This window comes from Aspergillus ibericus (genome assembly GCF_003184845.1).
Source record: "Aspergillus ibericus CBS 121593 unplaced genomic scaffold BO80scaffold_72, whole genome shotgun sequence".
Lineage (NCBI taxonomy): Eukaryota > Fungi > Ascomycota > Eurotiomycetes > Eurotiales > Aspergillaceae > Aspergillus > Aspergillus ibericus.
The window spans coordinates 89,187-110,602 of record NW_020292170.1 but is presented as its reverse complement, the minus strand read 5'-3'; the positions used below and the strand labels follow the sequence as shown (position 1 = coordinate 110,602).

Here is a 21,416-nt window from a genome sequence, read left to right as displayed (position 1 = left end):
TGGTGATGGAGGGGTGTACGTTGTTGTAGAAGGTCTTGGTTTCCAGGTGCGCGAACTATATGTCTTCGTTAGTAGAGCTATGTGATAGGAGGAGGAGGAGGAGGAGGAGGAGGATGTACGTGACGGAACCCGTCCCATTGAGTGCCGCTTTGCGTGTTCAAGGTGTAGGTATCATCGTATACGACGTCTTTGACGAGTTCTTTGATGGTGTGCTGGAAGCATTCACGACCAAAGGCTGGTGGGTTGGGGATGTTCAATGGGAGACTGGGATGGATGGATGTGAGCGGTATAGTCTTCTCGAGACATGATGCCTATCCATGCAGCAGCGCAGAGCACTCACTCCAGCCGGATCATCTCTCCCGTTTGGATCTCCTTAGCTGCAGCTTTGACTCTGTCCGGAGTGAGCAGGTTCAGGCGGCCGAGCTGTCCACGGTGATTACGTTAACCTCCATCCTGATGACGATGCATATATATACCTCGGTTCAACAGCACGTACCGAGTCATCTTTCCCCCACACCCAGGCAGCGTCTTCCGGGGCACCTGGGATCTTGGGGAGCTCCTTGCGAGAGGGGAATTGGGTGCAATTGGGATCCCAGGGGAGCTGGTCAGGAACTTGTGCGCCGGGGACAGACATCGTAGATGAAGTGGGTGGCTATCAAGGCTGATAAGTTCTCGGCTATTTGGTCAGTTTTATCACTGAATTCCCCAGCCCTGGTCAAATCCATCCTTATATGGGCCAGCTGCCGTGTTTCTCTCGTCTTCGGCTAGTGCTAACCTGGTTTTCATGGAGCCGGGGTGGGACTATGATGAGTGTCGTCAATCCTCGGCCAAATTTGAGTCGGACAGGCTCTTGGCTGCCCGGCAATAGGCTCTGGTCCTCCAAGCGACCGTGAAAATGGAGGCTGGGCCCCACGGGGCTGTCGAACTTGGCATGATATGCCCTCGGGTTGAGGCGAAGGCGGATTGACTCGCAATGCACGAATCAGTGGTGGCAGCGAGTGGCTTCACTGGACCCTGAGCAGCCGAGGATCCCGCTGGTTCCACGGAACCGAGCAGGGAAGAGCAGCCAAGGGCACGTTTCCCCGCACGCTGCAGAAAAGTATACGAAGTAGACAACGGAGTACGGATGACAGGACCATCAAGGGAAAGACTGGTGGTAGCCCATTTGGCCTCCTTTTTTGTGTTTTGCATTCATAGGGGAATCTTCGTGGATATGATACAGACAACGGTCATCCGGCTATGCTCCACTGACCAGGAGGATAGCAAAGACACCGAATAGGCGGAACCAGCAGAGCTGCTCCGAGATCAAGCGACTCGAACAAGGCCCGCACTTCCCTCAGGCGGCTGCAACAAGAAAAACATGATCATCGTCCAGATAAAGCGATGCAATCGAGGTTCACCACCAACCCATGCGGATATGAACGCCAAATTTGACACCAGATGCAAACAAACCATCCCGGCACTTTACTCACCAATCCCACCGTAACCCATAGTGATCCCAATCACAATCCGAAAGTCCCGGCACGTACAATGCCCGGGTCAAGTATTCGTAGGATGCTCCATCAGACGCCAGGGATATCAGAAGCAGAAAATTGCGGAAGGGTTTCAACACTCCCCAAAGGAAAGAAAACAGTCACCGCTAAACGCAAAAAGCACAAGTTGCAACATGGAAAAATAACGTGGGCGTAATGATAACCGACTATGTCTGTGCAGGGACGCCAGTCGCCTGTGAGGGATTGCGACCTCCGCGAAGGCCGCCGCGGCCTCGAGAGTTGTTGTACCCACGGTTGTAGCCACCGCGGCCACGGCCATAGCCTCTTCCCCGGCCACGACCACGATAGCTGCCCCGGTATCCGTCAACACTGCCTTGGCCGAAAGTTTCAATGTTCCTCTTCTCCTCTTCGCCGCGCCATTCCCGGCCACCCACACGGGCTCCCGTTCCCTCCTCACGATCACGAGCCTCACTGGAGATGTTATCGAAGAAGGATGTTGCCCGGTTGTACGCAGTCACGGACGAATCGGCGCCGGCATCGGATGCTTCAATGTCACCGTTGGTGATAGACGCGGCCTCACCCTCATGCACAGGCGAGCCGGTGGCAATTGCCTCCTTGACCAAGTCTTGCTTGTTGAATTTGGCGTTGGCAGTCTCGAAGTCATAGTCCGTTTCAGGGACCTCGACCTTCTTGGACTGTCCAGGGTAGGGAGCGCGGTGACCGCCACGTCCACCGCGAGGATGCTGATGGCCACCACGAGGCGCGCGGTTGCCCTCGTAGGGCTTCATTTCCGCCAGCTGTCTGGTTACTCCTTCAACCGACGCATCGCCGTGCCCTGGCTTCTTCGGCGCATTAGGCTGAGGCAACTTGGCCATGGCCGCCGCAACAGCCGCAGTGGCAGCGCGCGTAGCTTCAGTGATAGCAGCTTGAGCAGTACCTTGCGGCACGGTGTTTCCAGCACTGGCCATGGGAGGATTGCCTACAGCAGGGACAGGTGGCTTGGAGGGAGCCGTGATCGGGATCGCCGGCTGCACACGTCCGCTCCGGGGTCCAGTAGGTGGGATCTTGGTCAGGCCCGGAGGCGCCGCCGCAGCAGGAATACTGGAGGCTTGTACGGCTTCCGTTACAGAAGGTTTCGATTCAACAGGGGGCGGAGGAGCACTTTGAGCAGATGCTGCAGGTGCGGGTGTGGCATTCCGGCTGGCGGGCTTACTGGATGGCCGATCACCAACGGGAAGCTCCGAGGTGGGTTTAGGGACATTTACGGGGCCTGCGCCAGGAGCCCCCTGTCGTTGCGGAGGAGGGGTCTGGTGCTGACCAGGGGGTCCAATAGGCATCTGATGAGGGGGGAACTGGCCTGGTCCTTGGGGGAATCCTTGACCCGGGGGAGGATACCATCCGGGTGGCGGAGCTCCATACGGCATATTCGGAAAACCAGGTCCGGGAGGGAAACCGGGGGCTCCAAAGCGTTGTCCATATGGTGGGTAGAAGCCTTGAAACTGCGGCTGCTGGGGGTAACCCGGAGGCGCCGGACGAGGCACCTGAGGCTGTTGTGGCGTAGATAAACCCTGAGTAGGTCCTGGACGAGACATGCTCTATTCATGAAACAAGATTAGTATCATGATGTCAAGAGGTGGTGTGAGATTGCAGTGTAAAGGTGCTTTGCTTCTCGACTATTCAGAAGGAAGGCAACGGAAAATATCCACATGAATTGTTTGCGCAATTCGGAACAGGTCTGTGAGTTTACATCCGAGATATTTCATCATTGAATCGATTGTCCGTACGGAGCAAGTCCGTGGACGCAAAGCACCCGGAAGGTCAAGGGGAGGCAAACTTGGCAAGAGAAGGTGGTTTGGTGGACTTACCCCTAGGATAGCAGGATCATCTGGCACCTGAGGAGGTTCAGGCTGTGTGTTTTCCTTGGTGTCCTCCGCTACGCTAATGTCTTTTACGTCACTGCCACGAAAGACAATGTATTCGTAGACGCTGGCTGACGGGGCAATCTCTTCATTGGGATTGCCTCGCCGGCCCTCTGTCCCGAATGAGACAACATTCTCCAGGGCTATGGTGGACGCTTCAGGATTGATCTCATGCAACGTTCCAACATAACTGACGGGGCCATGTCAGTAACAGCCAAGGAGGCAGCCAGGTGCAACGATGGAGCTGCTGCAGGCAGTGGAGAGAGATGGTGGAAGCGATGGTAGACCATACCGAATGTCACTCTTGGAGATCAGGTTGAAACGCTGACTGCCAGGTGTTAACTCCCGCCTAGCCGCACAAATCCTGGTTCAGACCAGTACAGTAGGCATAGAAGACTGACCCTATTAAATGGTTCATATCCATGCTGACAAGGGAGTGTGCGCGATTGACGCGCAAGATAGAAGGGAAAGAAACAGGGAGAGGGGGGAAGGATAGGGAAAACTCTGTTCAATGGGAGGGAGGCAGGGGGGGGGGGGGAGGGAAAGGGGGGGAAGAGAGAAGAAAGAAAGGTGAAAATCGACGCCGGGTTTTGTGGTGGGGGAGGGGGGGGGGGGGGGGGAAGGAAATGGGAGGAAGAGAGAAGAAAGAAAGGTGAAAATCGACGCCGGGTTTTGTGGTGGGAGAAGGCTGGGGCTGGGGCGGGCGGCAGAAGCTCATCGTGCACTTTCCTTCGTCTCTTTTGCCCGAATGGATTCCACGTGAGTCCGCGGCGGGGAAGCATTTCAAGTGCCACTACGTAAGAGTTTCACTAGTTTGGGGATAGTATCGAATTCCTTGCTTTGCCCCTCAGTTGACTCCCATTGCTCCGTATTATCGTTCCCAACCTCACCATCATCACCATGGCTCAATCCTCCCACCGGGATGATTTCTTCCAAACCACGTTCGTCATGCCACCTACCTGTCGCCCAGCTCCTCCTGTCCGCATGCTCGAGCTAGTCGCTGATGCCCCTCGCCTCCAGAGCCGCCCTTGACGAGCAGAAGCGAAAGGACGCCAAATCCCAGAACACCAATGGCAACCCCATTCGACTGCAGAGTAAGATTCTCGCGGTCGCAGCCGACCCTCTGAGTGCTGGATCCGTCTATGTGGCTCAGAGTGGTGGTACGGTCAGGAAGGTCGTCCTCGAAGTAGGTGCACTGGATCTTTGTTGTTGGACGCCTCGTTGGAACCTGGACTAAGCCGTTCTTTGTTCTCTCGTCTTACTTTTGTAGACCGGTGAAACTGCAGCTGTCTTTAAAGGCCCGACCGCCCCCGTCACGAGTATCTGTCTTAGTCCTAACGGCCGTTTGCTGTTCGCGGGGTGCTGGGATAAGACCGTCTGGAGCTGGGATGTGGCGTCGAAAGAACCGAGGCTGCGCTACGAGGGGCATACCGATTTTGTGAGATCCGTGGTCAGCGCGAGGCTGCATGACCAAGATGTTCTGGTCTCTGGCGGCGCCGACGCGCAGATTCTCGTTTTCGATATTGCGACCGGCCAACGGCTCTCGGTAATGAAAGGCCATGCCAAGGGGATCCAAGACCTCGCCCTCGATCCCATCTCCCTCGACTCCGATAGCTCTGAACTGGTTGTATTTAGCGCGGGTAGCGATCGAGAGATTCGTCATTTCGATCTATCGACCGGCAGTAAAGACCTTACCGGCACGAATGCCCTGCTAGCCCATGACACCAACGTCTACAAGCTGTTCTTCGATGCTGACGCCGATTTATGGACCGCCTCCGCCGACAAAACATCCAAGTGTCTCGTGCGAGAGGATGGCTGGAAACCCAATTTGACACTGGCTCACCCAGATTACGTGCGAGATGTGGTGGTCTACGAACAAGGAGGCTGGGTTGTCACAGCGTGCCGCGATGAAGAAGTTCGCGTGTGGAATCGATCTGTGCGTATATTCTATCATTCGCTGTGCCTTTGTATTTGTGGCAAGGTAACTTGACTGACACGGTTCTTTCCTGTGCAGACTGGACAGCTTTACCATACATTTTCCGGCCACTACGAAGAAGTTACCGGCCTCGTGCTCCTGGGATCCACAGTTGTCAGTGTTGGAATCGATGCCACGATTCGCCAGTGGTCCTTGAAACCCGACGAGCTGCAGAGCGCAGTAGAGGCGGCGAAGAAGACCACCGAGGATGAAGAGCAGCAAGAGAACCCGGGGACGATGCTGACAGAGGAAGAGGAACGGGAGCTGGCGGAGCTGATGGGAGAAGATTGAGCCTAGCAGCTGCCATGGGAGGAAGATTCACGCCGTACTTACCCTTTAGGATGTAGTTAGTATAGAGAGGGCCGTAGGAGAGCCACATGTATTCTGGGGGAGAGACGGCGACGGGGTGCACGTGACCCCCTGATGCACCCATGACGCACGGCGGGCGACGATCTCCCGGATGCGGGCCAGTCTAACGCGGGCACATGCTTCCTCCTCACTCCTTCTCCATCTCCCCTCATCCCACTAGCTGGTCTGCCTGCTGCTCTCGCCCCGTGTAGCTGGTAGTCCCCTTCCTTGCCACCTTGACTCCTGGCCTGTCATTTTGACCCATACTCACTTCTCGCTCTTCCGGCTCGTGCTTTGCAACACCCCTGACTAGCTTGGTGGCCAGGTGGTATCTTATCAGCTACTTCCCCTCTTTCCAACCTGCGCACCCGAGGCTGTGTGCCTTCTAGCCGGGGTGGACGAATCATCTACCAACCCAAGCGACCCGCTGTGTGGATGTCCCACGGCCTCACGATGGCTGCCCCATTAGCCATGCATCACGATGGCGTGACGGATGCTGGTCCGAGACTCGTCAACCGACTACGCGACAGCAAATCACCTTACGTGAGACTTAGCAACCCTCGGCCTTCAGACCAAAGACTGACCGACGGATAGGTTAGGGCGCATATGAACAACCCAGTGGCCTGGCAGCTATGGGGTGCGGAAGCCATCGAGTTGGCCAGACGCTACAACCGGCTGATCTTCCTGAGCATCGGTTATTCAGCATGCCACTGTAAGTCCTCTCGCATCGCACATTGGTGGCCACATGCCCTAACGCAGAACAAGGGTGTCATGTAATGGAAAAGGAATCATTCATGTCGCAGGAGGTGGCCGCGATTCTGAATGAGTCGTTTATTCCAATCAAGGTGGATCGCGAAGAGAGACCCGACGTCGACGATGTTTACATGAACTACGTGCAGGCCACTACTGGCTCTGGAGGCTGGCCTCTGAATGTTTTCCTTACTCCAGATCTTGAGCCTGTGTTTGGTGGTACCTATTGGCCCGGCCCGAATTCCTCAACGTTGACAGGAACGGAGACAATCGGATTCGTTGAGATTCTTGAGAAATTAGGAGACGTTTGGGAGACTCAACAACTTCGGTGCCGCGAAAGCGCAAAAGAAATTACGAAGCAGCTTCGGGAATTCGCAGAGGAAGGGACTCATTCTTATCAAGGTGACCGGCAAGCGGACGAGGACCTGGACATCGAACTGCTAGAGGAGGCCTACCAACATTTTCTGTCTCGATATGATCCTGTACATGGCGGTTTCTCCGCAGCGCCGAAATTCCCCACGCCCTCCAACCTGAGCTTTCTGCTACGCTTGGGCATCTACCCGACTGCTGTTTCTGACATCGTTGGAAGGGCCGAATGCGAGCATGCAACCGCCATGGCCGTTAACACGCTTATTAGTATGGCGCGCGGAGGCATACGGGATCATATCGGACATGGCTTCGCACGATACAGTGTCACTGGTGACTGGGGCCTGCCTCACTTCGAAAAAATGTTGTACGATCAAGCGCAACTCTTGGATGTCTACGTGGATGCATTCAAGATCACCCACAACCCCGAGTTGCTCGGTGCAGTCTATGACCTGGCTACTTACCTGACGACGGCACCGATTCAGGCGCCAACGGGCGCGTTCCACTCGTCGGAAGATGCCGATAGCCTTCCGACAGCCAATGATACTGAGAAGCGGGAAGGCGCTTTTTACGTCTGGACATTGAAGGAGTTGACGCAGGTGCTTGGTCAGCGGGATGCTGGAGTCTGTGCTCGTCACTGGGGAGTGCTTCCTGACGGGAACATCGCGCCCGAGAACGACCCCCATGACGAGTTCATGAATCAAAACGTTCTTTCTGTCAAGGTGACTCCGAGCAAGCTTGCAAAGGACTTTGGACTCGGGGAAGAGGAGGTGGTGCGAATCATCAGAACCGCGAAGCAGAAACTCCGCGATTACCGGGAAAGGACGCGCGTCCGGCCGGATTTGGATGATAAGATCATTGTTGCCTGGAATGGACTGGCCATCGGTGCACTGGCCAAGTGCAGTACATTATTCGAGGACATTGAGAGCTCCAAGGCCGTCCAATGCCGAGAGGCGGCGGCCAAGGCGATCAGCTTCATCAAGGAACATTTGTTCGATCAGCCTACTGGGCAACTTTGGCGCATCTATCGCGATGGCAGTAAAGGCGACACCCCAGGCTTCGCCGAGGACTACGCGTATTTAATTGGCGGGCTGCTGGATATGTATGAGGCTACATTTGACGATAGCTACTTGCAGTTCGCCGAACAACTGCAGAGTAAGTGACTCCGCAAGTTTCAGCTGGAGCCATGCGATACTGACACTACGCTAGAATACCTCAACCGGGAGTTCCTTGCATATGTAGGAACCACGCCAGCGGGCTATTATACCACACCTTCTACGATGACAGCAGGGTCTCCGGGACCTCTTCTTCGCCTGAAGACTGGCACGGAGTCGGCCACGCCGTCCGTCAATGGTGTCATTGCTCGCAACCTGCTGCGCCTCGCAAGCCTACTGGAAGATGAAGAATACAGAACGCTTGCCCGGCAGACCTGCCACTCATTTGCCGTGGAGGTCCTCCAGCATCCATTCCTCTTTGTCGGACTTCTGGATGCGATTGTCGGGTTGGAGACCGGTACACGCAACGTCACCGGTGTGTTCTCGACTGCCGCCATTGAGAGCAGTGTTCAAGCCTCGGAGGGCGTGATCCGAAAGACGAACGAGCCGGTCTGTGTGCGAGACCTGATTGTACAGAAAATCCGCGCCGAAGCCGGGCTGGCGATCTCGACTGCGACGACGACGGCGTCTCTGGTGGATATCCGACCCTCTCACGTGGGAGACTTTGTAGGGAATCAGTCATTCTGGCTACGGACGCGCAACGCAATGTATAAGGAGCTGCGGCCGTCAGAAACGGGCAAGAATCATCTCATGGTTTGTGAAAAAGGGCGGTGCCGAATGGTGAACATATGATTGTAAATGAAGAAATCTAAACAAAGTATTTACTCATGCAGAATGGCTTGCAAGTGATAGGTCATATACTGAATGATCGTGCATTTGACACAAAACAGTCTGCAGCCGTACCTGAGTGGCTAGATGAGTGTAGTATGACATGTGTAGCCAATGTCCCTGCCGAGTTTCACAGGGATGCACAATTATGATCCCTCACCACCCATCCACCGTGACACTGGGATATTGCAGGTTGATTGCTGACCATGACCGCCGTGTCTCGGCCCTGCCAGGACGGGAACCATCGAGATATTCAGACACCTGAGACACGGAACGATCGGTCGTGCTCAGCCCTTGATGGGTCTAGACCTTGACCAACTTGAAGCATTCTGTTGTCGCACAAAACTTTATCATTCCTGCTATCGAATACCCATGACTCAATTGGATGAATAGTGATATTGAAGTCTAGGTTTGAAACAGATTGAATCGACATGGATACTACATTCTTGTTTAATGACAGGGACGAAAGAAGTGATGCGATTAGGGATCATATTTGGGTGGTTGTTCTGAGTGAGTTTCAGCGAAACCTACGGGATGTTTCATGACTCTGGAGTTTTTTTCCACATACTACAGCCTAGGAAATGGGGTTAGTAATGAGTTGTACTCCGTAATGCGAGGCAATCGAGTCACTGGTTTAGTTAGTTCGGAATAAAGTAATTGAGTTAGCTCCTTTCGATGTATGTACGGAATGCTGAGAAGTCAACTATCTCGTGATATTGCTATCCAATTAACTCTTAATTTCATTCACCGGATGAGGCTTAGGATAATGTGCGTAGATTGGGGAGTAATCTATTTCCCCTATTGCCTTATAGCCGTCCCGGTATCTGGTGCTCCGTCGAGTTGGTACAACGGTAGTACTGTTGGCATAGTACAAGGCTGTTGGGTGAAGGGTGGTGCGAGAGCCTACGCAGCACTTCCTACACTACACTGCCAGCAGAGATTGACCGTTGCCTAGGCCGAGTTAATACACCGGCCCACCACTTGATTCTAGAGTTGAGAATTAGAAAACGCTGGTTGATAGAATTTTCTAGCGCGACCATTCTATCACGTCCTATGGTACTGCTTGTAGATACTTTGTAGTAGTTGTATCCGGAGTGGTGGATGCTATATCCATTGGCAGTGCCAAGCTCCGTACTAGCCGATGTACCCGACGGGATCGATGACAGGATAGGGACGGAACACGACCGGTCGGCGAATTTAGTAAGAATCGATTCAGCCACTGTACCATCATTTCCATGCATCACATCCACGTGTACCTGACAGCTACACAGCTTTTCAATTCCGATAGGTAGAGAGCTAGTTGGATCCAGGCACCGAGAGGAAATACCGCATTTCCGACCGTGGATAAGCACAGGGTATCTATCCATGGCTGACGGGGTGGTTGCTTACGTCTGCGGAAGAAGAAGGAAGGGAAATGTTAACGGTCGGTATCCAAGGATCGAAGGGGTGGCGAGAGACAGATCCTTTCATGAACTGCAGTGGACAATGAGGGATTTCATTGAATGTGGTGGATGGGATTGGATAGATTGGATGGGTGGTGAAAGACCGATGATGAATCTGAATGCAATTGATGGTGTCTGTCTTTTTTCTTACCCGGCTGAACCACGGAACGATGTCAGCCCAGGCAAACGGCTAGAGAATTTATCCCCTTTCACCGATGTATGTGTTTGTCTGGCTCTGAAGCTCTGCAAGTGTCACTGGCGTTTGTACCAAAGACAGCCCGGCAATGGCACGATACTAATCCCTCTTCACGAAAAGCCTAAGGGGAATTTAGGGAAAAAAGCCGCCCCGCGACTCCATCGCAGGCACGGCACATCCGTGGTTCTAGACTCGATGCTTTCGCGACGGGAATCTCCACGACAAGCATCCAGATTTCCCAGGGCGAGAAAGTCTAGCTAGGTGGTAGCTAAGCCGTGGCAGCTACAGCGGCAATGGAAACCGTGATCCAATCTCCGGAAGATGATGGAAGGCCGCAAGTGAAACGTTAGCGAGCGCCATCCTGGATGGGGTGGGGCGGCCAGTTGCCAAGTTTTGGTGGTTAATCGCTGTTAAGTCGGCCTAGCGACCCTGCACTACCCCTGGGAGTGGTGCAGGTAAGATTGTGTGGGCAACGAGTGGCCTTTCAACCCCCAAATTTGCGGTGCTGGTGCGAGGGCCACTGCTGCTGGTCGTCATCCGTCCTTCCATATTGAGTTTAATAGTAATGGAGAATAGATTGATACTGTACTCCGCACCCAATACCGTGTAAGTTACCTACAACTAGTAGTATAATCTCGGAGGGTTTCCTCGGCGGCACCTGTCTAGTTTCTTGGTTTGGTCTGGGCATGACGAATGCTAGGCGCTTGGATCGCTTGACAGGAGACGATACCCGACCGGGGAGGGGAAAACTGAAAGTCAAGGTCTGGAACTGGGAGACCCATGAAAGAGAATCAGAAGCAGTCTTCAGGATGATGGGCTGCGTGTATCACTGTATCGCCGGTGATGCCAACCGTGGGCCCCATCACCGTATCAGCTTGGAACAGATCGCTGATTGGCCCACCGCGGCCGGTTCCTGAAACGGGCGGCATGGGCCTTGTCCGGATGTGGCTTAGCGGCAGCCCAGGGGCACGGGAATCGTCGACGGTTGGCCGCTGGCTTTGGGATCCCAACTTTCCAGGGGCAACAATCGGCGTCGCTGGAAAAGTCGATCCCCGGCACCGGATGCCCGCCTTATGCTGCGGCCGATGGCGATGCATGACTCTGGCCATCCGCTTCCTGGACCCAACATCGTCTCAGGTCTCAGGGACGCGGAGGTTAGAGACCCTGGCTGGGAGATTCCTTGTCAGCCGCCATGGACGGGAATGTATCAGCCTGTGAAAGGGCAAAGCAACGGCTTCGTGGGCGATCCGCCCTCGGGTACGTGCTCGTGGTTGGGACATATTCAGGGGAATAATGGCAACAGGCTCCAGGGCACGACATTCCGTGGTACCACGCCGGTGTACACGCGAGCTGGTCCGATATTAATGCCCTTTTGGCGCCAAAAGATGAAAGAAATTATCGTTGGTGAAAGGATGCTGGCCTGCCTGCGCACTCGGGACAGGCACTTCCCCCCCCCCAATCCCCATCCATGATCCATGATCCATCATCCAGGACCCATCGCGACGTCGAGATCCGTCCGAACCCACTCGTATATGAAGCTCCCCCGTCCGAATTAATTTGCGTTTAATTATCAGAGATCGCCGACCCCACCGGGACACGCCGCCCGCTGGAGTCTCTCCTTTCCGTGATTAAGTTGCCGCCCCAAGTCCAGCAGCTGTGCTTGCTCCAGACTATATTATCACTTCGTTCTCTCGGCTCTTCGCCACTACCTTCGTTATTTACCGTTGGCCCTCCCCAACTTTCACTTCACTACATCGCCTGTTTGGTGCACTTTTTCCACTCCTTCAAAAAGTGTTCCCCCTTACAAAGGCTGTCATTCTTTTGTCTATACGTGCTGGTTATTCGTACATACACCCTCCCTCACCTATCCCAACCGATCCCTTACATCGCAGTCGATCTGCCTCTCGCCAGAATCAATCAATCCACTTCTTCATACATCTTTCGTGCTTGTTGATCAACTGGTTGGATAACTTCCCGGAGAAGTCTCTCATCGTCGGACACAGTTGAACTGTACATCATCACTCAACTCTTGGCTAAGACAAGAACCCACAGCAAACTCGGCAATCATGCGCTACTCTTACGCTCTGGGCGCCCTCTGCGCCGCTGGTGCCATGGCCCACAATGTGGACAAGCGTTCCTACGTGACTGACTGGACCGTCGTCACCGTCACTACCACCATCACCGAGTACCCCAGTACCCCCACGGTATACGAGAACGTCGCGGTCGAGGCCGATACTTCCTCTTCCAGCGTCGCCGTCGCTGTTGACTCCACCAGTGCTGCTGCTGCTGCCGCCGCCGCCGCTGAGACCACCACCTCGTCCGTTGTCACTCCTGTCGTCGAGGCTACCACTTCCGTGGCGGCTGCTGTTGTTGACACCACTTCGGTGGCTGCTGCTGCTGACACTACTACCTCGGTGGCTGCTGCCGAGCCTACTACCACCGCGGCTGCTGTCATCACCACATCCACTTCCGAGGAGGCTGCCGCTGCCACTGCCTGGACCTCCGCTTGGACCTCCTACTGGACCTCTTCCTGGTCTTCTGCTGCCGCGGAGTCGACCACCCTTGCGACCTCGACCTCGTCTAGCGCCACCTCGACCGCCACCAGCGCTTACCAGTCCGCTGTCTTGTACAACCACAACGTCCACCGCAGCAACCACTCGGCTAGCTCTCTTTCGTGGTCTTCCAGCCTGGAGTCGAGCGCCTACACTCTGGCTGCCAAGTGTGTCTACGAGCACGACACGTAAGTACACCGCTTACCGGTAGGACACGGGCTCCCCTTGCTAACTGGAATGACAGGAGCATTGATGGCGGTGGCTACGGCCAGAACATTGGATATGGTGTCTCGGCGGACGAGATCGGCGTCATGATCACCAACCTGATGTACAACGACGAAATGGGCTACTACACCGACCTGTACGGAGAGGCCGACCCCGACATGACCTACTTCGATAGTTGGGGTCACTTCTCCCAGATCGTCTGGGCCGCCACCACCGAGGTCGGCTGCGCCACGGTTACTTGCAACAGCCTGGGCAACGTCGATGCCTCGGAAGCGCTGCCTTTCACTGTCTGCAACTACAGCCCTGCCGGTTAGTGCAAGCGTTCCAATTTGTAGCGAGGGTGATTGCTAACGTACTTGCAGGAAACTACGAGGGTGAATATGGCACCAATGTCAAGCGTCCCCTCGGACAGGCCATGTACGTTGCTTCCTAAACGACGAGATGCTTGCTTCCGATTGCCTGGAGACTGTCGCTCTTGCACCACGCCAAGGAACCATTGGTTCCCCGCACTCGACGGGTTGGGATATCGATGCGACGGGATGGATGTGCCTCTTGTGGAAGTAAACACCGCCCGTAACCCATCAAGTGCGAGGGCGATCTGGAATCCCAGCCGAACAATGGAGAACCTGACGATCGTCCGTCCTTTTTGCAAGTAAATTTTCATTTCGACTTCGCAATGTCTATTTTTGATAATAAGCTTCTTCTGAAAACCGCACTGTGCTTGTTCCACGCCCTGATCGCCAAGGCGCTCTGACGACTCGAGTATCCGGGGAAGATCTGCACCACCGCTGCCCCGAGCAACCGAGGGTCCCCCCACCCGGGCAGAGCCCGAGGGCCAGAGCAGGACCTGTTGTGACTATCTTGTTTATCTTCATCTGTGAATATTCTTTTTTTTTTTTTTTTCCCGTGTGAGTTTTGGATGGTACCGCAATGACACCACCTGACGCATCGGCCTCTTCTCTTCTCTTCATTTCGTGTGATTATGATACGGATGTTTGCAAGCGAGTGTGGATATGGGCGCCCTGATTAGAGACGGTACTTGGATCTGGATGACAAAAGCCAAATGATGAGACCTTTTTCCATGACACCTGGCGAGCCGTGGATGGGGAGATGGGTAGTTCGACGGACCGAGTAGATATCTAGTAATAATCAGAGCGGTAGTCCAGTCTCGATCTATGTGATCCTGTCGGTAGATGCTATAGATACGGCGTACTATAATAGACACTCGATAGTGCTAAAGATAAGCAGCGAGCGATGGATTCCCGACCCACCCACGTGACTGTGGCCATCACGCCCAAAGTCAGTTCTGGCAGCTCCTTCCTCCCCCGCAAGCAGACCTCGACGCCCTCCCTTCGCCCGAAGCGTCACCAGCCACGCTGCAACCTTCGTCGTGGTCGACAATCCATTGGCCTGTTCTCCCTCGCGCATTGTCGCCACATGTCCCAATCCTGGTCGTGTCGCGAGGCTACAGACTGGGACCCATCTCACTAAGAGCCTTTTGTCTTTTATTAAACTACTGTCTAATGCGGTCATTGCAGTGACCCATCTTGACCACTTCACCTAATCCAACTGGACACGGTACCTCATTGGCTGTGCCTCTCGTCCGGTACGTGTTCTGCCCAGTCGGTCTCCGTTCGTTCCACCGTTCTCGCTGTCTGCCTGGAGGTCTCGGTTTCACATGATGATGTCTTCCATGGCTGGTCCTTCCCCTCCCCGCAGTTCCCATCACCTCGTATAGCACGGCAGAAGCAACTCCCTCAGCAGCCTCGCGCAGGAGGGGACTGTCGTGCGCTTCTGGGATCATTGACACTGATATCAATTATTTTGATGCCCAGGTATCTAGCAGCAGGCTGCCCCGCCTCCTCCACCGTGTACGGCCCACCGGGCTATCGCGCATATCTCTTGGCAGGCCGCGCTGGATATACTTCTTCCATTCCCCCTCTACCAGATTTCATCCGTTCCCCCGATACTACGTTTACCTCCTGGCCTTAGGCGCAGCCGCGGACGGTTAGGCCCGGCGAGTTGATCCACCTTGGTTCGACCGTTTCATCTGGGCGCAGACCGTCTCTTTGCTTTTGGCAGCTAGGCTGTGAGTGTCCATTCCCCCGTCTAATTCCTTTATCCCGAAGGTACCTTTGGGTTCCACCCCGCGGCCTGCAGTTGCTCCCCGGGAATTGCTATGAGATGATGGCTTGTCGCGCCTTCAACAGAGCCCATTTATATATGATGCCCTTTCCTCTGCCCATCTTCGTATCTGCTCTTCTCTGCCCATGCCCTCAACCTCCCTGTGATCACCGTTGCCCCGTGACTCGACCGTGGTCATGAGATAGTCCCTCAGCACCTTTGCTTGCAACATTGTTCTCTTTCTATCGCAGCATCCTACCTCTCCCACCAAATCCGCACATTCCTAGCCCTTTTCATATAGTCTATACAATTCCAGGACGGGCTGCATCGTGCTGACGCCATGTCCTACTCGTCCGTAGCAGTCCGTCACTTCACGGCTCCTAAGCCCATAGGAAGCGCAATGGATTCTTTTCGCTCGCACCAATCCCCTGAGCCCAAGATCAAGCCGTCTACGATCCCTACATCGGTGAATGGGGTGACGTCAGAGCCGTCCAAGAAGGGCATCACATTCGCCAACCAGGATTCCCTACCCAAGCTACCCATCCCAGACCTCGAGAAAACATGCAAGAGATATCTTGATGCTTTAGCCCCACTGCAGACACCCCGAGAGCAGGATGAGACGAGAGCAGCTGTGCAGGACTTTCTCAAGTCGGAAGGGCCTATTCTTCAGGAGAAGCTGAAAACCTATGCCTCGTCAAAGACCAGCTACATTGAGCAGTTTTGTGAGTGTTCCTTTACAAACCCTACCTTGTGCCTCTCGGGCAATTACAAGCTGACTGCATTTCTGCCATAGGGTACGACTCGTACTTGAACTATGACAGCCGTAAGAAGCATCATACTATCAAGACAAAGAGACCCAATTACTGACTGACCATAGCTGTTGTATTGAACCTTAACCCTTTCTTCTTGTTGGAAGATGATCCAACCCCTGCGAGAAACAACCAAGTGACCAGAGCCGCCTCCCTCGTTGTCTCTGCCTTGTCTTTTGTCCGAGCCGTTCGACGGGAGGAACTCCCTCCCGACACAGTCCGGGGCACGCCCCTCTGCATGTATCAATACTCTCGCCTCTTCGGCACAGCGCGTGTACCGACGGACAATGGGTGCGTGATCGGCCAGGATCCTCATGCAAAACATATTGTTGTGATGTGTCGGGGCCAGTTCTATTGGTTCGACGTGCTGGATGACAACCATGACTTGATCATGAATGAGAAGGATATTGCTGTCAATCTCCAAGTGATCATTGGGGATGCTGAACAGACACCCATCCACGACGCTGCGAAGGGGGCTCTTGGTGTTCTGAGCACGGAGAATCGCAAGGTGTGGTCTGGACTGCGGGACATCCTCACCAAGGACGAGGGATCAAACAATGCGGAATGTCTGAATATCGTGGACACCGCCTTGTTTGTTTTGTGTCTGGACTACACCGAACCCCACAACACGTCTGAGCTCTGCGCCAACATGCTCTGCGGTACGAGCGAAGTGGTCCGAGGTGTGCAAGTCGGTACTTGCACCAACCGGTGGTACGACAAACTGCAAATCATCGTGTGTAAGAATGGCAGTGCAGGGATCAACTTCGAACACACTGGTGTTGATGGCCATACGGTCCTTCGATTTGCCAGCGACGTCTACACGGACACCATACTCCGTTTCGCCCGGACGATCAACGGTCAAGCACCCAGCCTTTGGGCCACGGCCAGCCCGGACCCTTCCAAACGCGACCCTCGAAGCTTCGGTAACGTCAGCACGACACCTCGCAAGCTGGAGTGGGATATGGTGCCTGAACTCAGCATTGCTTTGCGGTTTGCCGAGTCCCATCTCTCCGACCTATTACAGCAGCATGAGTTCCAAGTACTCGACTTCAAAGGGTTTGGCAAGAACTTCATCACCTCGATGGGATTCTCCCCTGATGCGTTTGTGCAAATGGCATTCCAAGCCGCATACTACGGGCTCTACGGGCACATGGAGAACACCTACGAACCGGCGATGACTAAAGCCTTTCTACACGGTCGGACCGAAGCTATCCGGACGGTGACCAACGAGTGTGTCGACTTTGTCAAGGCCTTCTGGGGGGATAATCCGGCAGAACAGAAGGTCACCGCTCTGCGGAAAGCGACCGAGAAACATACGGCCATCACCAAGGAATGTTCCAAGGGCCAGGGACAAGACCGGCATCTGTATGCCCTGTACTGCCTATGGCAGCGGTCCTTCGATGACGGCGCTTCGTTCGCGAGCAACAGTGTAGTCAGCAGCTCTAATGGGTACACTAGCCCTACTGAAGGCCCGATGGAGTCACCTAAATCCTCCTCTTCGATGTCGGAGGATGGACTGTCCTCCAGTGGCTACGTGCGCGGCATGCGCACCATGCCCGCCATTTTTAGTGATGGTGGCTGGGATAAAATCAACACCACGGTGCTGTCGACCTCCAACTGTGGCAACCCGTGCCTACGACACTTTGGCTTCGGGCCCACGTCTGCAGACGGCTTTGGAATCGGCTACATCATCAAGGACGACTCGATATCGTTCTGCGCGTCGTCGAAGCACCGGCAGACCGCGCGTCTGATGTACACATTGGAGTCGTACCTGATGGAGATCCGCAAGCTGCTGCGGGCCGTCAACCAGCGGCCAGCGAGCCCGCGCACGAGCAGGGCACGCGAGATGGAGATGATTGCCGAGCGGCTCCAGGGGGATCACCGCCGGGGCCGGATCGTCCGGGGCGACCCGGGCCAGCTGAATCGGGGTGCCGAGACACCCACGACGGACAGTGGAGAACTCGAGGACGATGGCATGGGCGGATGTAAGTGCACACTCCCTGACGGTGTTCCCTTGCGTTCAACGACCGCGGCTGACACCCGAACCAGACGGATTCTTCGATGCAGGGATGCTGCTCCACGCGCTCAAGGGGCTGAATGCAGACCGGGAGCGGGGCACCGATAAGCCTGAGAAACGTCGGTTTGTCGGGAAGAAGCTGCGGCTGAATGACTATTGAGGATTATTAACTGGTGAATGCTTGCATTGTTTTGTCTATAACGAGTGTAATTAGCCATGACGGGCGTTGGGCGCATCTAGTTCTAGTCGATACCTATGCGAGAGATGATTTGCAGCAGCGTCTAGTTCCCCACCATCTCTTTCCGATGAGATGCATAAACCTCGGGAGTCCACTGCATCCGCCATCCAGATGGCGATGAAACAGCTGTCCTACTAGTCATGTACATCCATGCGGACGCCACTAGCCGACGCAGACCCTCAACCACGCCACGCCGGTTGATTCTTGTCACCTACATACATTCATACATACAGAACCCAGTCCGATGCCACCCCGATTAATCAGCATCAGCCTAACAATCTGGATCCAGCAGTCAGTCAGTCAGTCAGTCAGCACATAACCGCACCACCGGCCCGACAACACGATCCCACCCAAGTCGGTGGTCCCAACTTAATTTCCTTCGAGAAATCATGCCACAATCCACAACCAGTCAACCGTCAGCCCATCCCTCCCTCTAATTTCCTTCACGAAACCCAACCCAACCTCGGACAGTACTAGTATACGATAGGTAGTGACCGGACAACCCACCAATCGCCACGGAGGAAATCATGCACCCACGCCACCAGATTCATGCCCAACGGAAAACCGGACTGCATGTTGCTTGTGCAGAGTGCATACCGAAGAAAACTTACTTGCTTGCTTACTTACTTACTTACTTACTTTGCTTGAAATTGGGTTGGGTCGTGTGTGGATGGGGGTCTGGTCTGATTTTATCTGGGGTAGTTGGCCTATCAGGGCCAGTGATAAAGGGGATTTAGGTGTGTTCTGCAGATGGTCATTTGAGGAAGGTGTGTAAGACCAGTAGATGGAGGAGGGAGATTACTCCGTCTGGACTCCGTACTGTACATAGTATTCTCCTATCTGTACTCTGTAAATTGTGGGTGTGGTTTATGGGTTGGCGGATGGTGGTAGGTAGGTTAGTCTTCCGGTGTTGGGTTGGGGGGTTTGTTGTGCATATGCATGTAGGTATGTAGGTCGGTCGGTCGGGGTGGAAGATAAAAAGTTACTACTAGTACTACTTGGAGGAGGGTGATTTAATATGATACGGTGCAGATGGATTTGGTCTTGGTGATGGGGATGTGTCCAATGAGGGTTCTTCTGGTGTTGAGGTGGTCGGTTGATCGTGTTTTGGTTTGGGCGTTGCAGTGGTGATGGTGTATAGTCGATGGAGTGGTTGTTGATATTGTTCGCTTTGGGCATATTTTACGAGAAGAGAGTAAATCTGAGTACGGACTCAATTACTCAAGGCTGAGTTGTAACTATGGGTGGTTATTATGCAGGTTGTTGATTTATGTCGTATTGCGGATACTTTACTCCGTACTACTCATATCTACTCTAAACTTCTCAGTGAAAGCACTTGGTAGTATCTTAAAACTGATGTGTTACCTACCTACCTAGGTATATGGTGGTTTGGATACATCCAGTCCAGAAACTCAGTAACACAAAACAGCCGCCTTTACCACCGGCTAAATGAATCCATCCAATAACAACCTCGGCTGGTGAGATCATACCCGATCAGACCCCTTCCCCTAGTCTAGTGATAGTCATGTTTGGGGATCTTCACTAGCAGTAGCGTCTTTGCCGGCTGCAGTTGGAGAAGCTCGACGAGGCTTCTGCTTCCAGGGAATTTCTGCCGGGCCGCCGCTATCCGAGTTCGCATCAGGTAACGTAACTTACTGCGTCTGCACAGCCTACAGCGTGCTCATGTCTACCGCGTGGTGTAGTCTGCCTCCCACACGTACCGTAACTGGGCGTGGTATGGCTCTAGTCTGCATTAAGCCTGGTGCCGTCTGATCCCGGCCAGTCATGTGCTACACGTGACTCGGCGGCAGCGACTCGAGAGTGTTGTCGATTCGTTGGAGCACAGGATCGATCCCCAGCACGAAGGAAGTACTACTCTGACGACTCGGTTGATAGAGAGGCCATTCATCGCATTCAAGCTGGACGGGATCGCCCTTGGAAGACTGCCGTGGAGCAGGTCATTCATTCCCTTTTTTGTTCTGCTTGTTGTCAGTGTAAGTGCCGATTATTCCCTCATACCAGTGTTTCAACCTTCGCCTTTTCCCGACACCGGCGACGTGCTGAGATCTGCTCGCGGCCGGGCAAAATTACGTGCCTTGACTCGACCTGGATTGGTGCCTTAAGAGTCATCCACTACTCAGGCTCAGACTCAGGCTCAGACTCTGGCTCAGGCGCTCAGGCTCTCTTCAGTCGGCAACGACGAGACCAGACCAGACCAGACTAGAAGACCAAACCAGACAGTCAGAGTCAGACACCCTCCCTCCGTCCCATCAATTCCCACTCATTCCTCAAGTCAAGTCAGGCCATCGTGCTCTGGCCGGGTCCACCCTTCGAACCGGCCGACGTGACGCTGGGGCTGGGATTGGCTCTGGGGCCCCTGCCTGCCTGCTTCCTGCTGCTGCTAGCGTCCCATTGCCCTCGCACTAGCCTTTCCTGCCTCTGGGCCACTCTGCATTGCTGGCGAACTAGCGCCCTCGTTGCTGAACATCCTGTGCTGCTTGGTCCTGCACCCACGGCAAATCTTCTCACTCGCTCCATTGCCTCAAGGCTCAACCTGGAGGAGGGGCTTGCGTTGCTTGCTGGTCCTCGACTGAGACCACTACGATACCGATCTCATCATCCACTTGCTAATTTTACTTACACCCGCCGTTCCACCCGGTCCCTATCTTTATCTGTGCCGGCGTTTTCTGCTTCGCATGATCCCTATACCCAGCAATTCGTCTCTGGGAGCTCGGATCATCTAGCCTTGCAGTCCACCAACCCTTTCTCCCTTCGTCATCACCACTACTTCTCTTATCTTGTACCCCCAATAACACTTTTCCGTTTCGCCCGTTTTAATTTTAATCTTTTTTTTATTTTCCTTTTTTTCTTGACCACCTCGGAACCCGCTGCGAACGGAGGTACCTGCGCGATATTGACCGATCTCCAGTCCCGATAGCTGAAGTCCTTTTCGACTTAACGCCTTCTCCCCCGACCGCTGGGATTCCCTCTCCTGCCGTCGATCAGCGGTCGCATATTCCGACGACGGCATCCTTATCGAGCTCCGACCAATTTCACCCCTTTGTCCTTTCCGTCTTGA

General features: G+C 54.3%; 8 protein-coding genes across 8 annotated transcripts; 5 read left to right on the top strand and 3 right to left on the bottom strand.

Moving 5' to 3' along the window:
- Positions 1-19: 19 nt before the first annotated feature.
- On the bottom strand, positions 20-779 carry BO80DRAFT_261371 (uncharacterized protein; the record flags this gene model as incomplete). The annotated part of the gene is made up of 5 exons (XM_025714744.1): positions 776-779; positions 497-676; positions 341-423; positions 120-264; positions 20-55 (listed from the first exon to the last, which is right to left on the bottom strand). Coding segments are annotated over exons 2-5 (402 nt in total), but the record flags the coding sequence as incomplete, so codon positions are not given.
- Positions 780-1,699: 920 nt separating this feature from the next.
- Positions 1,700-3,836, bottom strand: BO80DRAFT_450132 (putative G2/M phase checkpoint control protein Sum2; the record flags this gene model as incomplete). Its single annotated transcript, XM_025721790.1, has 4 exons — positions 1,700-3,088; positions 3,359-3,602; positions 3,705-3,740; positions 3,814-3,836. The coding sequence occupies 4 exons, from the start codon at positions 3,834-3,836 to the stop codon at positions 1,700-1,702; spliced, it is 1,692 nt and encodes a 563-aa protein (XP_025569890.1).
- A 476-nt stretch (positions 3,837-4,312) lies between these two features.
- On the top strand, positions 4,313-5,678 carry BO80DRAFT_368515 (WD40 repeat domain-containing protein; the record flags this gene model as incomplete). Its single annotated transcript, XM_025716342.1, has 4 exons — positions 4,313-4,353; positions 4,433-4,598; positions 4,683-5,348; positions 5,427-5,678. 4 exons carry the CDS (start codon positions 4,313-4,315, stop codon positions 5,676-5,678), a joined length of 1,125 nt encoding a protein of 374 aa, XP_025569889.1.
- A 510-nt stretch (positions 5,679-6,188) lies between these two features.
- On the top strand, positions 6,189-8,698 carry BO80DRAFT_450130 (thioredoxin domain-containing protein; the record flags this gene model as incomplete). The annotated part of the gene is made up of 4 exons (XM_025721789.1): positions 6,189-6,278; positions 6,330-6,447; positions 6,501-8,006; positions 8,061-8,698. The coding sequence occupies 4 exons, from the start codon at positions 6,189-6,191 to the stop codon at positions 8,696-8,698; spliced, it is 2,352 nt and encodes a 783-aa protein (XP_025569888.1).
- A 1,131-nt stretch (positions 8,699-9,829) lies between these two features.
- On the top strand, positions 9,830-10,874 carry BO80DRAFT_261280 (uncharacterized protein). Its single transcript, XM_025714742.1, has one exon. It carries the CDS (start codon positions 10,100-10,102, stop codon positions 10,631-10,633), a length of 534 nt encoding a protein of 177 aa, XP_025569887.1. The 5' UTR covers positions 9,830-10,099; the 3' UTR covers positions 10,634-10,874.
- Positions 10,875-12,438: 1,564 nt separating this feature from the next.
- On the top strand, positions 12,439-13,582 carry BO80DRAFT_459708 (CAP domain-containing protein; the record flags this gene model as incomplete). The annotated part of the gene is made up of 3 exons (XM_025722355.1): positions 12,439-13,112; positions 13,169-13,458; positions 13,512-13,582. 3 exons carry the CDS (start codon positions 12,439-12,441, stop codon positions 13,580-13,582), a joined length of 1,035 nt encoding a protein of 344 aa, XP_025569886.1.
- A 1,534-nt stretch (positions 13,583-15,116) lies between these two features.
- On the top strand, positions 15,117-18,544 carry BO80DRAFT_429791 (choline/carnitine O-acyltransferase). The gene is made up of 4 exons (XM_025720563.1): positions 15,117-15,995; positions 16,067-16,096; positions 16,151-18,067; positions 18,132-18,544. The coding sequence occupies exons 1-4, from the start codon at positions 15,614-15,616 to the stop codon at positions 18,257-18,259; spliced, it is 2,457 nt and encodes an 818-aa protein (XP_025569885.1). The 5' UTR covers positions 15,117-15,613; the 3' UTR covers positions 18,260-18,544.
- Positions 18,545-18,808: 264 nt separating this feature from the next.
- Positions 18,809-19,584, bottom strand: BO80DRAFT_429790 (uncharacterized protein). The gene has a single exon (XM_025720562.1). It carries the CDS (start codon positions 19,514-19,516, stop codon positions 19,205-19,207), a length of 312 nt encoding a protein of 103 aa, XP_025569884.1. The 5' UTR covers positions 19,517-19,584; the 3' UTR covers positions 18,809-19,204.
- Between the last annotated feature and the right edge of the window lie 1,832 nt (positions 19,585-21,416).

Excerpts from the sequence above, each read along its gene's own strand:
- BO80DRAFT_429790 (XM_025720562.1), bottom strand. The coding sequence starts at position 19,516 with ATGCCCAAAGCGAACAATATCAACAACCACTCCATCGACTATACACCA.
- BO80DRAFT_261280 (XM_025714742.1), top strand. The coding sequence starts at position 10,100 with ATGGCTGACGGGGTGGTTGCTTACGTCTGCGGAAGAAGAAGGAAGGGA.
- BO80DRAFT_429791 (XM_025720563.1), top strand. The coding sequence starts at position 15,614 with ATGTCCTACTCGTCCGTAGCAGTCCGTCACTTCACGGCTCCTAAGCCC. Across the intron at positions 15,996-16,066 it reads CAGCTACATTGAGCAGTTTT|GGTACGACTCGTACTTGAAC; the intron begins GTGAGTGTTCCT and ends TTTCTGCCATAG. Across the intron at positions 16,097-16,150 it reads GTACTTGAACTATGACAGCC|CTGTTGTATTGAACCTTAAC; the intron begins GTAAGAAGCATC and ends GACTGACCATAG.